The sequence below is a fragment of the Trachemys scripta genome, chromosome 14 (genome assembly GCF_013100865.1).
Source record: "Trachemys scripta elegans isolate TJP31775 chromosome 14, CAS_Tse_1.0, whole genome shotgun sequence".
Lineage (NCBI taxonomy): Eukaryota > Metazoa > Chordata > Testudines > Emydidae > Trachemys > Trachemys scripta.
In genome coordinates, this window is record NC_048311.1 from 33,024,470 (window position 1) to 33,041,410 (window position 16,941).

Genomic DNA, 16,941 nt, shown 5'->3' on the forward strand with positions numbered 1-16,941 from the left:
CTTTTCGCGGTCAGAAAAAACAAAAACAAAAAAAAAGAGAAAAACAACAGTTTTAATACTATACCTGTAGTGCGGGCGATTTCGACCGCCTTTGAACTCAATGGGGTTTTGGCTATACGCGGTTTTTGCTTTATGCACTAACCGTGGAACGGAACCCCCGCGTAAGATGAGACAGACCTCTAAATGCTTTTTACCTTTTTGGGTATGTGGCCACTAAAATAAACAAACATGGAATGAGCAGAAGGCAGCAAAGCTCCACAAAGAATTTGTCCCATGTGGGATTTTGCTGCCTTCCTGGTTTCACTTCTCCTGATGTCTTTCATACTATGTTTTGACAATCATTGGAGAGCCCTGGACATCAAGGACCAAGCAGACTTCATTTCTAAATCTAGAAAGAAAGAAAGAAAATTTAAAAGGGGGAGGGAGGCCACACTGCCTCAGCTCTTGGCTGTGATGTAACATATCGACAGTATCCATGCTTCTTCCATCAACTATTCCTAACAGTCACCTTTACAAAGCCCTAAATCACTGCAGTATATTGTGAAAAGTGCGGACCATGAAATGTCAGTCACTGAACTTGTGCCAGGTGCAACTGTCAATGTCCTCAGAAATGTAGCAAAATCCTGTGAATCATTTTAATTACAATGGAAACATTTACTTCAAAGGAAGCCAGGTTTCCCCCCCTCAGTTGGTAAAAGCTTCACCACATTAACTTTACTATTGGACATCTAATGTGTATAAATTTGAGATGCACATTAAACTGTATGGCTTACATGTTAGCACAAAATGTTCTAGTTAATAGTCTCTGATGTGTTCATAAGCAGTGAAAGGGAAAGTTCAAAGTTGGGATGATTATCCAGACCTATGAACTTGCTCCCGGCTAGGTCCTGCCACTAGTATAACTACTGATCCCTCTCCTGCCTATCTTTTAAGATATGGGGATTGTGGTGAGGCAGCAGGTATGGTAGCTCTCTCTGCTGGGCTCCAATCACCAATGCTAATACACCTCTACCCCAATAGAACGCTGTCCTCGGGAGCCAAAAAAATCTTACCGCACTATAGGTGAAACCGCATTATATCGAACTTGCTTTGATCCGTCAGAATGTGCAGCCCCCCTCCCACCCCGGAGCACTGCTTTACCGCGTTATATTCGAATTTGTGTTATATCGGGGTAGAGGTGTATTTACTAGCTCTGGGGCTTTCTTGTTACTTGCGTCTCAAAGAGCATACGTGAGGGGAAGCCCAAAGGGTACACAAGTGCCAGAATCTTGCAGTGTAAGTCATTCAGCTAGAAAGATACATCAGCACTTCAATGGTTAGTTCAATCAAAGGGAGCATTTCTCTCATTACCATACAGCGGCTGATACAGAAAGGACATGAATCTAACTGATTTGGCTAACTCCTGAAACCTCGCCCACCTCCTTGAGACAATCAACAAAAGAGTTAAAGTTCTGACAGCATTTATCCTGGAATGTTCTAAAACTTTGTGTCTTTGTTTTCAGTCCTGCCATCTATCTTTATTAAGCAATGGAATGGTGTTGCCATGAAAACCATCTTGTTGAGTATGATCTTTACTTCGCATACACAATAGGCTTTTGCGTAAACAAGCGCCTGGCTCTTTATCTAACAATGGTGATAAAACTAAGTGCTCCATTTCAATAAGAAATTATTCATTGCCGAAGATAAAACCTTCTGGATCATCATTCTTAAAGACAATCTAAAAGTCTTCCCCACTCCTCAACTCAAGTACTAATGATCCACATTTGTCAGCTAAGTATGATGACGAATTGTCACTACTGTCCTTTGGTTGCCGACATGTTTAAATCTCAAAATATATTTAAAGCCAAATTTTGAGGTCTTCCATTACACTGACTAGAAGGAATTTCGGGGCTGTGAACTGCCCAGCTTTGGTCCAAAGTTTGCCATCTTCAAAAGTGAACTAAGAATTATATTTCCTCCCAAGTCAATATTTCTCTCTCTCCCTTTCCTACACACCTTGGACTGTTTTTATTCGGTGTGTTCATGACTATTTTAGATTGCAGGGTCTTTGGGGCAAGGATCTCATTGCCTTATAGACCAAGCCACACTACTGATGCCATCAATAATATTTCTTTCCCATACACTGAGATATGCACCTTGCTGGGTATTCCCAGGCTGCAAAACAAAACAACCCCAAACCAGTTCTAGCACTGTTTCTTTGACCAGCGTCAACGGAAAATTTTAGAATAGATTACAAAGTCATGCTGTGCAAACTATTTAAAAGAATCATGTTTAGTCTTAGCAACAATTTTATTTAAAAATGGATGAATCCAGTGCCGTTCTTATCAAAACATGAACAGGTCTGATCCTCCTGACGCTTTCAGCTGGAATGAAAGAATGTCATTGCTAATGGCTACTGGGCAAAAGTGGCAACTGGTGGATGGAGTTTGCTTTAAATAGACGAGCAAGAACTTGCTGGACATGCTAACCCTCAGGAAAGAAAAGTGATAAAAGCAATTATCTTTGACTTCAAAAGTAATGGAAGGGAGCTGAGAACAGAGCTTTGTGTTGTGAGAAGAACGGTTTGATTCTGACAACTGTAAAAGGCCCTTCATGGAATTCTAAGGGGAAGTGCAAGTCACATAAAGCCTCATTCTTCCTTACTGACATGTGGCTAATACATACTGGTATCCAAGGAAGCACGCAGCCAGCACCAGGGGAAATGAATTTATACAAAATCAAAGGCTGTTAAAGGGAAGGATGATCACATTCTGAATGCCAAAGTACATGATCAGCTGAGCATACAATAAGAGGAAATTAGTGCTCCAAATGTTTGAAACTGAGCTTGTTACAGTTCCAGGACTGCTATCAAAACGCCATGCAGAAAAGGTGTCTTCATTCCCTTCTCCTACCAGGTTTCTTGGTTTTCTGCTTCTGTTGAATTTTCCCTAATGGAGTGGGAGTGGGGAAGAGAAAGAGAGGGGAAAGGATGAGAGGCTATTTTGAATGTGTTCGGTTTTGTCTTATGTGGAGTGTGTGAATGTCATGCTGATTGACTTCCTGCACTACACCTGCCTTTGTGTAGATTTTTCCCTCACACATCTGCCAATGGGTGCATATCATGTGACCTGGCCACTGTCATCTCAGTCCAGTCCTGGGTCTTTCTTGAGTAGACACTTGCTAATCCCAACAAATAGTGTGTTGGTTTGGGATGTCTAAAAATTACTAAGCATCCCTGACCTACTCATAATTTGAACTGGGATCTCCAGAGATGAAAAACTAAACTACTGTTAACTAACTAATCACACTACTATGCCTCCGTTCCAATCTACTGTTCTAAAGGCAACTCGGACTAATTAAGATTCTCTGGGCATTTGTTATTTTGTTACCTTACAGCATGATTTCTACATTTTCCCCAATTACTCACATTCTTTCTGCTGTGCAGTCTCTTCGGATTTTGTTTTTCCCACTTCATCTCTAAATTAGTTCCTTGTGAATCATTACTCATCTTATCAATGACTGACAGACACTAATGAATTACTGATTTCCAGCCTGTGACACTCCATAATAGTTATAATGGAAACAAAGGTAATTTTAGTACCAAACTTGTTATTTCCAGTAATTTTTGTAAAGTGAATTTTGTGCTGTTGAAAGGTGCTTGATTGTCAGACCCAGAGACTTGAGATCTGTGTTCTCAAAACAGCTACAGAACAGGCAGCAGCAAGGCAAGCTATACAGCTCCTGCCTATGTGACTCAACCCTGATCTGCAGGGACTATATCGAGGGTTTAGAAGACTGTCCATGTCCCACAGATAACATGGTATGTCTGCTAAGATGTGTAACAAAACATTGGTGGCAAGGGAAAATGAATCATGTCAATTGTGATGGGTTTTTTTTTTTTTTACCATGAGTATTTGGTCATTACAAATGATTGTAACCATTAACTCATTTCAGACAAAAAAACTGAACAGCGATCAGATGAGAGGGACTTCTGCTTACTAATTATCTGTACCAGACACCAACAAATAGCCCCGCTGGAAAAAAGCGCTCTACGTCATTCTCAGTCCCCTGCGTTTCCCAGGTTTCCTCACATTCTGTATGTTCCTTTTAAAAATTGTATTACTTAACTCCAGCATTAGTTCCAAAATATGGATTATTTTGGCTCCCTCTCAAAGGATTGATACTATAAATGCACTGTAGAGGCAGCAACGTGCTTATTCATCAGGCTGCTGGGTTAGCCTAGATAATTAGAAATCTGGGCTCTTCAAAGAAGGTGCAGAGTAATTTACTCCTAAACGCATCATCTTAATTAGAAAACAAACTCCTTTCCCAGGTTTAAAGACAGCTAAATTATAAATTACATTATGTACTACTGTCTAGCTAGACTTGTCGTGGGACTATAATAAAAACATGTGTTCTCTATAATTGATATCTTTATCAGATTATGATGAAAAGGTTTTAATGTTTGCTATCCTCAGGAACCTTCATTCAGAACATTTTCAGGAAGGCAGCTCTTCTAAAAAGTATGTTATGGAGATATGAAGAAGGAGCAAGAACTCAGAAAAAACTGTTATAACAAGTACCCCCTACAGCATTGTGAGGAGTTTGAGTGCAATACTGAGAAACGCTTGATTTCTGGTCTCAGCAACAGTAAAAGAAATATACTATGCAGGGTGTAGTGGCCCAGCAAAGGACTAGAAGGCCAAGCAACTGTTTTGCTTTTTGATCTGGGGAGTCATTAGTCATCTGTTTCAGGCAAACTGATTCCTAAACCTGGGTAAAACTAGTAAGCTTACTGGAAAGCAGAGGTTCACCTGCACTGAGCCATAGTTGCCAATGGCTACATAAAATCCGAAGTGGCTAAGAGGTCCAAGAGCAAAACCAACAAGCCTTAGGAAGTTCTTTACAGAGTGGAGTTCTAACACCCACCCCCCATTTTTTCCTTCCACAATATCTCACAAATCTGACCCGTCCCCCACTTATTCCCAATACACTTGTCCACACCCTAGTCACCTCCTGCCTTGACCTCTGCAACAACCTCCTCCATCTCTGACCTCCCTGAAACCAATATGGCTCCTCTCTAGTACATGCAGAATTCCTGGTGCAATCATTTTTCTCATTCAACCGGACCATGAACCTCCCTCCACTGGTTCCCACTAGTCAGTAGTATTGAGTTATAACTTCTCATCCTCACCTCTGGGACCCTTAGGGTGACCAGATGTCCCAATTTTATAGGGACAGTCCTAATATTTGGGGCTTTTTATATATATATATACATATATATATGTAGGCTCCTATTACCCCCCACCCCCCGTCCCGATTTTTCACACTTGCTAACTGGTCACCCTAGGGACCCTGGAGGATTCTACTCTGTACACATCACAGATCTTTTGCATACCTGCTCTGCCAGTGATGCCCAGCTTGATGTCCCATTAATTTTCCTCTCCCATCTCTGAGCTTTTTCCTACAGCAACCTTTATACATGCATTGACTTCCCAATCACAGTTCACCAAACCACTACCCTCACGTACTAAAAACTACTTACTTAATGACACACAGAAGGAATTAATAAATCCAATAATAAATTAGAGATGGAAAATCCATTAGCTTGCTCCTCTATGTTCTACCATTGTTTTCTTTCTTCTAGATCAGGGGTTCTCAAACTTCATTGCACCGCGACCCTCTTCTGACAACAAAAATTATTACACAACCCCAGAAAGGTAATCACATAAAAAAAATCAAGTTAATTTGACAAGATCTATTTTCCATAAACCCATGCTGTTTGGCATGAATTACCCTCCTTTCATTTTTTATTAATCGAGGCACATCTCAACCATTTTATTATTTAGCTCAGGATCAAAGTCAGGCTGATAGGCCTATAATTATGAGCGTAGTCTACCGTGCTTTTCTAAATAATGGAACAACATTAGCTTTCTTCCTGTCCTCTGGAACTTCTCCAACAGTCCAAGACTTATTGAAAAATCAGCATTAACAGTACAGAGAACTCCTTGGACAGTTCTTTTAAAACTCTTGGATGCAAGTTATCCAGACTAGCTGCTATTTACCCTCTTTAGTTACTGTTGAATGGAAAGTACTTTATCACCCTCATATAATATGAATGCATCATGTGGCTTTTTCCCCAAATCCAGAACAGTAATACTTATTGAACACCTCTGCATTTTCTACATTATTATTGACTGTTCCACCATTTCCATCTAGTATTGGACGAATATCATTGTTAGGATTCCTTTTCTTTCTAATATATCTAAGAAACAAGCTGTGGTGCTAGATTCCCGTGCTAAGCAGACAGGCAGGTTTGACAGGATAGCTTTTGCTAATTTATCTGTCACTTGACCAGACGTGAGTTTTTAGCACTGTGGTTAATGAAGTCAGAAAAACTAAGAAATTATTTTGCCACCTCCATTTTTATTTATTTATTTATTTTTCTGCTTCTGTTGTTTAGGTGGGTTACTGCAATCCAGAGCATTTACTAACAGGACCACAGCATAGACAGCTACCAATTTCATGCAATTTCTATACAGCTTGCTGAAACAAATGAATTATTCTAGCTTTAAGTAGTTAGGTTTTAGAATTATTATAAATCTAGTAAAATCAGTAACGTATGTTAACTCTCTCCTGATGTTATGCTTTTATATCATGTGGACTCATAACATCTGTTTGGCCACAATTTTTATATAACGTTGCTCTAGATAATACAGAAAGATTTTAGTGACTGATTATGTCACCAATTTACAGTGCTTAGGATTTCGTTCAGACTAAAGAACAAAGCCAACAAAGTAAACCGCTCCCCCCGTTCCCACAACATCTGCCTGTTTTAATATACTCTGACTTTTCTTATTCCATTGCTTAAAATGCTGCTATTGCAACGGCCATGAAACAGATTCAGGGGGAGAAGTAGAAGATACAAGTGGCCCAGGTGGGTTTAAAATGACACTGGTAAAGAATACAGCATTGTTGTAGTCATGTTTGCCAGACCCAAAGAAGAGTTCTGTGTAAGCTCGACTCTCTCACCAACAGACATTGGTCCAATACAAGATATTACCTCACCCACTGGTAGAGATGTCAGTTTTCTCATTTTCAATTTAGAGTCATACAAGGACTCTTAACCTCACTTGCCTTGAAAACACAAAAAGATGACCGCAATAAGGACATGTGTATGTCACCCAGCCAAATTACACAATAAATCAAGAAACCCATCTTGGCAGCCAGCTTGACAGCTTTGTCAATACGTAGCAGTTTAATGATTAATCCCGTTCCCCTGCCCCTTAATTTATGATTTTACATCTTTGAGAATATTCTGAACCCTTCTGCCCACTGGCTATTTATAAGCAGTATAACGCATAGCTGCCCAGTTACACAGCCTAGATATCCTGCATTTTCAACTTGAGCTAGCGGCTTCACATATTGTATTCTCACCTAGCAGTGAAACAGAACCGATTTTCAAAGAAGACAACTTTTCTCCTCCATTTCACCTTGAGGTACTCACATATTTGCAATGGATTATCATTAATGATCTGTGAAGGAATGCTAGTTACACCTGCCAATCAGGTGATGGGAGTGCCTGACCATTGTTAGCTCATTAATGCTGGATAGTATGGAAGCCTCCTGTGATGGAACTAAAACTGTTCCACTCGAATTCAAGTTCTTTTGAAAGTACCATCGCAAGGTTGGGAGCATCTTGTACCAATAATCTGGGTTTAAAGGAAGTGCACAGCTCGAAAGGCAAAACACCTAGCTGTTACTGACTACCGTGTTGGGTGCTAGAATTTCTAGGGATAGTACAAGCCAGTCACAAGGATCTTGTACTCCATCTGTAAGTACAAGTGACTCAGTTAAAGGGGACCAGCCATGTCTGATGTGGATACCCCTTGTTCTAAAGCAAAATATTAGAAGAGGAAAACAGATGAGGACACTGGTGTTCAACTCATTTTAGTAACCTCTCGGGAGCCAGAGGCAGTGATTAGTCTTCTGTGCCTACTCCTGGAAGGGGAGGACAGAGTCTCTCTGACCATAAAAAGAAATGCCACTTCTTCCCCTCTCAGCATGTCTAATCCTTTGGGGCTAGGAAAAGCAGAGCTTCAACTCTGACCTCTTTAGGCTCTTCCCTTCACGGTGCCCCTGAAACTGTATGTCCCTCCCAACAGTTCTCTCATCCCTGTAGTAAGGGAAGCAGGTTGGTCTCCAGGCACACAGAGACCTTGAGAGCTTGTTTCCCTACTCTAACTTCTTAAGCGAGTAAGAACATGATGCATGCCAGTTGGAGAGACAGATACCCTTCCACACAGAATATTCTTAATGATAATTAACCTAATTGTTATTTCATGTCAGTGCTTAATAACATATTTATATGGTACCCCCAGGAGATTGCCACTTATATGGACAACTCCTTCAGGGTTTAAAGACAGAACCTCTTAGTTTTGCTTTCCAGACAGCTCAAAATCAGAACTGTTCAGGACAACATCCCTCTGTCCGCTCCAGGGTAAGTAGGCTTGGCAGCATTCTTCTCCCCCCCGTCCCCCCATTTTGATGATTTTTATCAATTCTTATTTTTAAGATTGCTCCACCAGGAACACGGCCTCCTCCCACACCTTGTATTGCAGGGATCTGGTGTCACCCACCCTGAGGCAGTGCAGGGAGCCCTCTGCAGCTCCGCAGTCACGGACCTACTCACTCACTCGCATGACAGCAGGGCTGCCGAGGGTTCCCTGCATGGCCGCAGGGCTGGTGACTGCCGAACATTGCAGGCACACCCACTGTTACTGGTTGATATAATTTTTCATCAACTGCATTGTGCCAGCTGAAATTGACGTTTACCGACAGTTACTGATAGAAATCAAACCCTGCCAAGCTTAAGAGTAAACAGAGGAACCCTCAGACCACCAGATCATCACCCTCAGCTAACGAAAGAGCATTAGCAGGCACTGTGCGCATTGAGATGAGACAGGCAGGAAACCTGCACGCGGGTTATTTCTGCTCCTCACCTCCTTGCAAACACTCTCGCCCAAGGACAAGGGGCATGCACTGCCATAGGGCACAGTATCCAATGGAGAAGAGCGGCTGCTGCATCACTGACACATTACTGAAAACAACTGCAAGAGCTGCTTTTGGTAGCTTTGCTGAGTTGGGCTTGGCAGGTTCCATTTTCCCTTCAATAATCAGAAAGCAAGATAGAATAAGAGACAGAAACCAATGAGCCGCTTCCAATTCCTCACAGATTACAAGCCACAAAAGTCCTGTAGACCAGGGGTCGGCAACCTTTCAGAAGTGCTGTGCCGAGTCTTCATTTATTCACTCTGATTTAAGGTTTCGTGTGCCAGTCATACATTTTAACATTTTTAAAAGGTCTCTTTCTATAAGTCTATAATATCTAACTAAACTATTGTTGTATGTAAAGTAAAGAAGGTTTTTAAAATGTTTAAGAAGCTTCATTTAAAATTAAATTAAAATGTAGAGCCCACTGGACTGGTGGCCAGGACCCAGGCAGAATGAGTGCCACTGAAACTCAGCTCGCGTGCCGCCTTCGGCACGCATGCCATAGGTTGCCTACCCCTGTTATAGACTAACAGACGTATTGGAGCATGTCATCCATCTGATGAAGTGGGTATTCACCCACGAAAGCTTATGCTCCAATACATCTGTTAGTCTATAAGGTGCCACAGGACTCTGTTACTTTTTACAGATCCAGACTAACATGGCTACCCCTCTGATACTTCACAGATTACAAGGAACGCTGGTCCATCTTCCCTGCACCTTGAACAGTGCATTAGTTAAAAACCTGTACTATTCAAAAATCTATACATTGACATGAAGATTTTATAGCAATTGCTAGGACGAATCAGCATAAACATTGTTGCAACGTGCAGTGTGACACTTAGAAAACCTCAGTTAAAAATCCACGAAGCATATTGCGAACAGGAAAAAGAAACATCAAATGTGTTCACTGCTGGTGTAATGAAAACAAAACCTAAAAGCTCGACATGGCTCATGAGTTAGGGGATGGAGAATGTAAAATAGTTCTGGAGATGGATGAAAGAGCTGAATTAATTCTCCTAGTTCTTTTATTTACTTTAGCAAACAGATTTCTGACCCTGTTTTGCATCGGCTTCTTTTTCACAGCCGATGAGCTGAAGAGATTTCTCTGTTTTCCTGCATAATCTGTCACTACCCAAGGGCCTTGCTCTGCTAGTTTTAGTCAATGGTTTGGGCTGGATCCTCACTCAGAAACAAGCGGATAAGTACTGTCACAGTTCCGGGGTTAAATGCACTCTGCTCCCACCCTCATGGACCCCCTTTAGGTTTCCGGTCTCCAACCATCACCTCTTTATGGGTGGGGACCTTCATCACCTCCTTAACAAGGGATTTAAGGTTGCAAGCCCCTGGCAATTCACTGTGCTTATCCCAGCAGGACTGATCTTTGTCCAGCCCCAGCCATTCTGCTTTCTTCCAGGGTCTGAATGTGTTTACCAGTGACCAGGCAGCCTTCACATTTATTTAGGACAAAAACATGACAGAGAATGCATATCATAAAACAATAAACAATCCATAGGCATGCCAAGGTTACCACGTGTCACCCATCTTCCACATGGAGACCCTGGCAGGTTCCAGTCCTTCAAGCCATTCCAGCAGGGCTTTGCCTAGTTACACTTTCATGTCAGTTGAGGATCACATCAGGGACCCTCAGTGATTTCAGCCTCCTCCTTTATACCACAAGCCTGTTCTTTGTCTACTGGATCTCTTGGACATGGGCTGAACCCATTTATGCATTACTGCCTTTGAAGTTAAGGTTAATAGAATCATACTTTGGCTTCTCCTACCTAAACTGTAGATGCTGGACCCATTTTCACACAGATCAAATGTGTGATGCCAACATGGCGTCCATAATGGTTAACCACTTAAAAGCTGCTCAAGAGCCCGATATAGACCTATCTCCTAAAATACATTACACAGAACTTCTTCTGGCATTCAACGATACTTTGAAATGTATTTGGGATTAAAATAGGCAGGTTATTCAACATGGATCTACTTTACCAATGCAATAAGCCAAAAGCGAAGACAACGCTTTGAACTGGGAATTTTAGCTGATGGAATCCTACACTCATCACCAGGGTTGCAAAATATCATTTGCTACTGACAGTCTGGGAGCAATGGATGATAGCTGCAAATCACTGTACTCTACAAAACCTATTAAAAAAGCAAAAAATAATATATTAAAACACTACTACTAGGTACTCACTGACTGAATACCCCAACCCAACCCCTCCGAACACCGCAGAGAATGCCTTTCACCTGAATGAATGAATGAATGAATGAATGAATGAATGACTCTAATCCTGGAGAACTGAAAGAGGATAATTGGCTCTAGACATTCACGTGTCAGAAATCCAAGTCCATGGCCTATTCTAATGAATCTTGACAATGAGCGTTTCTCAAGGCAAACATCTCAGAAATTGAATTATCTTTTATTAATTGTTCCAAGCTAATTTAACTTGGGTACATAATGTTCTAAGAATAGGAAGCTTGAAAATACTAACCATGTGGCACAGATCTCAGAGACCATCCACACAAACATGTACTACCTCACCTGATGGCAAAAAATGCCTTCCTATAAAAACGCTTTGAAAACAAAGAATGCAGTAGATGAATTATGATTTAGTTTTTCAATAGCTTGGGTAGCTTGCATAACCTGGACTTTGTTTTGGAGACGAGTTTACTTAGTCAATCATTTTGCCCTGGGCTGTCCATTAGCCAGTAGTCATGGTCAAGTACTGCTTGGATGAAAGGATTATTATAGGTTTCCATGACATTAAGGATCAAAATATAATACCATTATTAGATAGAAAGAACACTACAGTGTGCTGAGGAAGTGACAAAACATGTCTTGTTTTTTTCTGATTTTACACACATGCGCGCGCACATACGCACATGCACATACACACGCGCACACGCACACAGGCTCAGGGTATTGAATGGATTTTATGAGTCATGAAAGAGAAAATGATAGCTGTGTCGAGAGACATTCAAACCTCTGACAAGTATTGTGAAAGCTTCCCCTGCAGAGTTCCAGCACTGTGCACCCAAGACAGCTCTGCCCGTGCATCCCCATCCCAATCCTGGCCATGCTATTCCAGTCCCAGTCTCCCCTGGACACAGCTCTGCCAATGCATCTAAATACCAGAACTGCAGGAACCATTTCAGTTCTATGCTCCCATATAATTCTACCAATGCACCTCACTGCCTGACTTTAGACACTCTCTACAACAATAGCCTTTGCCTGCCTTAAGCAGAGGCGTTTGCCACATGGTTTTATGTTAGCTAGGATATAGGCTGAGAGTATTAAACTAATTTCACATGTGACCTTAACACGTGTGAAGTTGTAACTCGAAAAATTGAAGGCTATGAGCATTATCTAACATCTCCATTGATCCCTGTTGACAAGCTCTCTCAATGTGTGTCCAACACAATTAGTTAGGTGGCTCGACAATACTGTCTACCAAAAAGGTGACCGAAGTTTGGATTCTGGGCTGACAGTCAGGCTAGTGTATGCTCAACGTACCAGGAATGAGACCTACGTGACCTGTAAGTTAAAAGGACTGAGCAAAGCTCTAGGGCAAGCGTAAGACTCCATCTAAACAGTGTTCCCTGCATGAATTCTTGCTTCTATAGTCACTGCTTGCTCTGCCAGCCTGTGGTAAAGACAATATAATGAGACACACCATAGGCATGAGAACGAATGCAAAACAAAGGACTAACGGGGTAAGATAGTCAAAGACAAATGAACAGAGGGGAACTTGGTACCCCCAAGTGAGTCTTGGGCCACAGAAGCTCCCCAAAGAGGCGCATGCCCACAAGCAGAATGAAGGGATCTTGAGGACAACGTGACTAAAAAGCCAGTTCCCCTCCCCATCAAACCAACTGTAAAATGGAAGTCAGGATAGCAGTAGTTTTAATGTCATAAAATCTTGCTTACTTCTCTATTAAATCCAGCGTGACTCCTGGCACCAGTCTGACACTCTTCTGCATGCAAAACCTGTGGAGAACAGAAGAAAAATAATTCACACTAATTAAATATTTAATGACAGGACTCTTGGAGGTTCTGTGGAAAGAATGAGGAAGATGGTTATTACAGTGTCTTTGCTTTTAAAATAACATTCGGTTTGGAAAACTTTGCCACGGCATAATGAGAATCAAACAAGGCTCTCAACATTCGTCGCACTCATGATCGTGCAGTGATTTCCATTGTCACGGTGACAAGCTTGTGGTATTGCAACTGTCATAGTGACAAGTTTCCCAACACATGGAGAGAAAAAAAGGGTTCACAGTCATCCAGCAGAGTCCCTGGAGAGGGGGAGCAAGACACTAAATAAAGCAGAGCTCGTGTACACTAGTCAAAGGATGATCTGCGTTGGTTGGGTTTCCCTGAAGAGACCTGGCACGGCAGGGGGGAGGGAAGAGAGAGCGCGAGAGCAACGTGTCAAGATCAAACACCTGGGTTATATAATTTTAAAATACGAAACATTGATTCCATTTCTCCAGCAATTAAAGGCACCACAATTTCAGAACTGCCTGTACCGAAAAATAGAGTCCAGTTAACTCTGTGGTTTGCCATATCTAGAGACTCCAAGACTAGCTAATCTGAGGTGGAAAAGAAGATAGGTGCTCAATTCTCAAGCATCAACTCCCTCTCCCCAGACTTCTTGGGGGAGTTCCTCTACTGACTCCACTACATCCCCAGTCCTCTCATGCAGAGTTTCACAAATCATTTCCAGCAGAATACAAGTTCATATTTTAAAAAAAGTTTCTAGCCTTTGTGATTGGAGAGAAAAACCTATTGAAATGGACCTTGAATCTGAAGACCAGCTGAAACCATAGGGGATCAACTGCCGAAGGCTTAGATCCTCATTCCAGGAACTGTCTGAGCAGCAGGGCTGTGTGCTGGGAGATTCCTTTGGGGCCAGGGAAGAGACTCCTCCACCTCCATTTCCAAGCCAATCCATGGCTGTGCCACTTCCATCCCCAATAAGTAGGGAAAGTATCTGCCCAATTCCCCATGGTACAGCAGCAAGCAAGAACCCCCAGACATCTGTGCTCCTTGATGCACAGGGAGTACATATCTACCTGGTGGAGTTCTGACGACCCTCCAGCTTTCCCCATTTTACACCCTATTTTCCAGAATATGCATTGCAGCCACGCTCTTCCTAACCAGTGATAGGGCAAGGCTCAGAAAAGCTAGATGGTGTCACAGTCAGCTAGTGGTTGTTTCTGATATTCTGTGCCTTCCATCCTAAAGGACCTTAAATTGATAGACAATTTCTACACGGGGTGAAATTGCACGGCAATACTGCCCAACAGTGAAGAAAAACACCATCTCCAAAATGCAGGGGGAATTTAAGGAGGCAGAATGTAGCCAGAGCTGGAATTTGACTGAGAGACGTAGTTTACTGCCCCCATTCATATAAAGAGTGCCATGAGATTTTATAACTACATTGGCCAGGGCCTCTGATTTATGTCTCAACCAAAAGATGACCATGCCATTCCCTAACGACATACTGCAGCCATTGTGCCTTCATTCACTACTTTCTCAGAAAGAAGAATGTCACCTTTCGACTCACCACCACCAATTTATGCAGCATCAGGTATTTTCTTCGGAAGTCGTCCATCCAAACACTGACGTGAACTAACCCTGCTTAGTTAGTGAAATCTAATAGGATCACAGAATAAGGCAGTCTAACTGCAGGCCATTGTGAGATGAGTACGAGTTCTCAGCACTCCCAGCCCCTTACAGTACACACTATAGGAGGCCAAGAATTGAACCACAATCTCTTGTCTAGCAGCACAGGTCACTTGCCACAAGGCAAATGGATCCTTCAGCTTCCTTTCTTGCAAGGAATTCTGGCAGATGGCTCCCCCACGCCCCCAAGCATTCAGGATAGTGGAGTTGGAAAAATTATCAGTGTGTCAAGCGTTTCCTTCTATTTCTAAAATAGGAAAATAAAGTGCACCTTTGAGGGTCAGCTGTAAAAAGGCATTTCCCCAAATGACATACATTTCGAAGCTGTCACTAAGCACTTCCTTTGGGAGCTTTTGGCAATGAACTATGAGCAAGACATAAATAAGCTTCAGATTTCAGATATTTCAATGGTGCCTTCGGCTTCTCAAAGGCAACTGAATAATGAATAAAAGCAGATTGCATTTGATTAGTAAGGGAAACTCCTTTTCTCCAACACAACCCTGCAGTACGTATCTGTTTGGTATTCAGCATAAGGGAAGTAGCACAGCAAGCGCTTGCGGCTTTTATGTATACAGAGCTGGGATTGCTACTGCACTGCCACTGTACTTCAGAGGAGATTAATGCAGGGAATGCTCTGAGCCCTCTTTTAATGAGGCCCCACCATTTCCCTGCAAACTCTGAAATAAGCAGTTGAGTTTACCAAACCCGCATTTAAACTAGTAATGGTCCCTCTCTATTTCCTCACTTAAAAGTAGTGATTGCCCAGAAAATGTGTGTAGAGGATACAGAACATTCTGTTTCTATCTGCAATACCAATCTCACAATCACTTCCATTTCACTGAAACATGTGGTCTCAAACAAGCAGCTGTGATATCATTGCAGGAATCCATCAGGATGGGCTAGAGGGGAAAGTCATTGCATATAAATCTTTTGGTAACCACCGGTGATTAGACAGGAAAGGCAGAAAGGTGCACACAATGGTCAAATGACTTTTAGCAAAACACTATCCTGTAAGTTTGGTCAAGAGTGATGGGAGCTCTAAAGGTTTACTGTTATCCAGAATGTTTAAAAAAAACAGAAGCACACTTAGCAAAAATTACACTCTGTATGCGTGTTTTAATTCATCATAGTGCTACCACTTAGTGAAGTGATTGCAAGAGATCTCTCCTGACAAACAGGGTCTGATTTGCTTAGCGTTCGACTGGGAAACGTCAAGGAAAACCAGAAAGAAAGGTGCTGTAGGAAGTGATAGTACTTTTCCTTCTGATTCAAAACTGATCTAATACCCTATATGGTGTTAGGGGTCACAATAGGAGTTCTTTTAGATAAGACAAAGTCAAAAACAAAGTTCTGACCACCTACCATCATGAAAGATCTTTTGGTGCTACTTGAAAGAGAAGCAGTGGTGTTCTTCTGGATGTCCTGTCTTCTTTTCAAGTAGACAATTAAATTTGGCTTCCCTAAATTCCCCCTACCACTGCAAATAGATACAATATTGTCTTTCTGTCCTGCATAAAACTCTTCAGTAGTGTTGCTGTGAGATATTATGCAGCTGCAGCACTTCACCCCAGAGCTAGCTACATTTTAGTAGTAAGTAAAGAGATCACCATGTTGATCTCTTGGAGTTTGAGATCCTTTAGGATGGAAGATGCTACAGATAAATATAGGCTAATTGTAAAGGTCTGAAGATTTGGAATTGGAACAAATTTATCTTATTTAACACCAGTCCTACAACAGCTAAACCCAAGGCATGCACTTGTCTTTCTTCTTCTGCTGCTACCCAGTACAGTTCCCAAAAATGGAACCAAACCCTGGGTAATGTACACTATTTTGTACGTTTTGTTTAACTTTTAACATACACGTAAATGAAACCTTTGGCTTCATTTGCAGTCTCCTGATGCTTTCATTTTTGTTGTGGCCTTCTCTTAAGTAGGTAATCTCTCTCAAGTATCAGAGGGGTAGCCGTGTTAGTCTGAATCTGTAAAAAGCAACAGAGGGTCCTGTGGCACCTTTGAGACTAACAGAAGTACTGGGAGCATAAGCTTTCGTGGGTAAGAACCTCACTTCTTCAGATGCAAGACTTGCATCTGAAGAAGTGAGGTTCTTACCCACGAAAGCTTATGCTCCCAGTACTTCTGTTAGTCTCAAAGGTGCCACAGGACCCTCTGTTGCTTTTTACAGATTCAGACTAACACGGCTACCCCTCTGATACT

At 41.9% G+C, this 16,941-nt stretch overlaps 1 protein-coding gene across 3 annotated transcripts in view; it reads right to left on the bottom strand.

Moving 5' to 3' along the window:
• RPTOR (regulatory associated protein of MTOR complex 1) overlaps positions 1 to 16,941 on the bottom strand; it is a 289,467-nt gene that overhangs the window by 134,896 nt on the left and 137,630 nt on the right. For all 3 annotated transcript variants that reach the window (XM_034789588.1, XM_034789587.1, XM_034789589.1), the window contains exon 7: positions 12,968 to 13,027. In XM_034789588.1, coding sequence (XP_034645479.1) covers positions 12,968 to 13,027 — 60 coding nt within the window. The remainder of the gene's footprint in view (positions 1 to 12,967; positions 13,028 to 16,941) is intronic.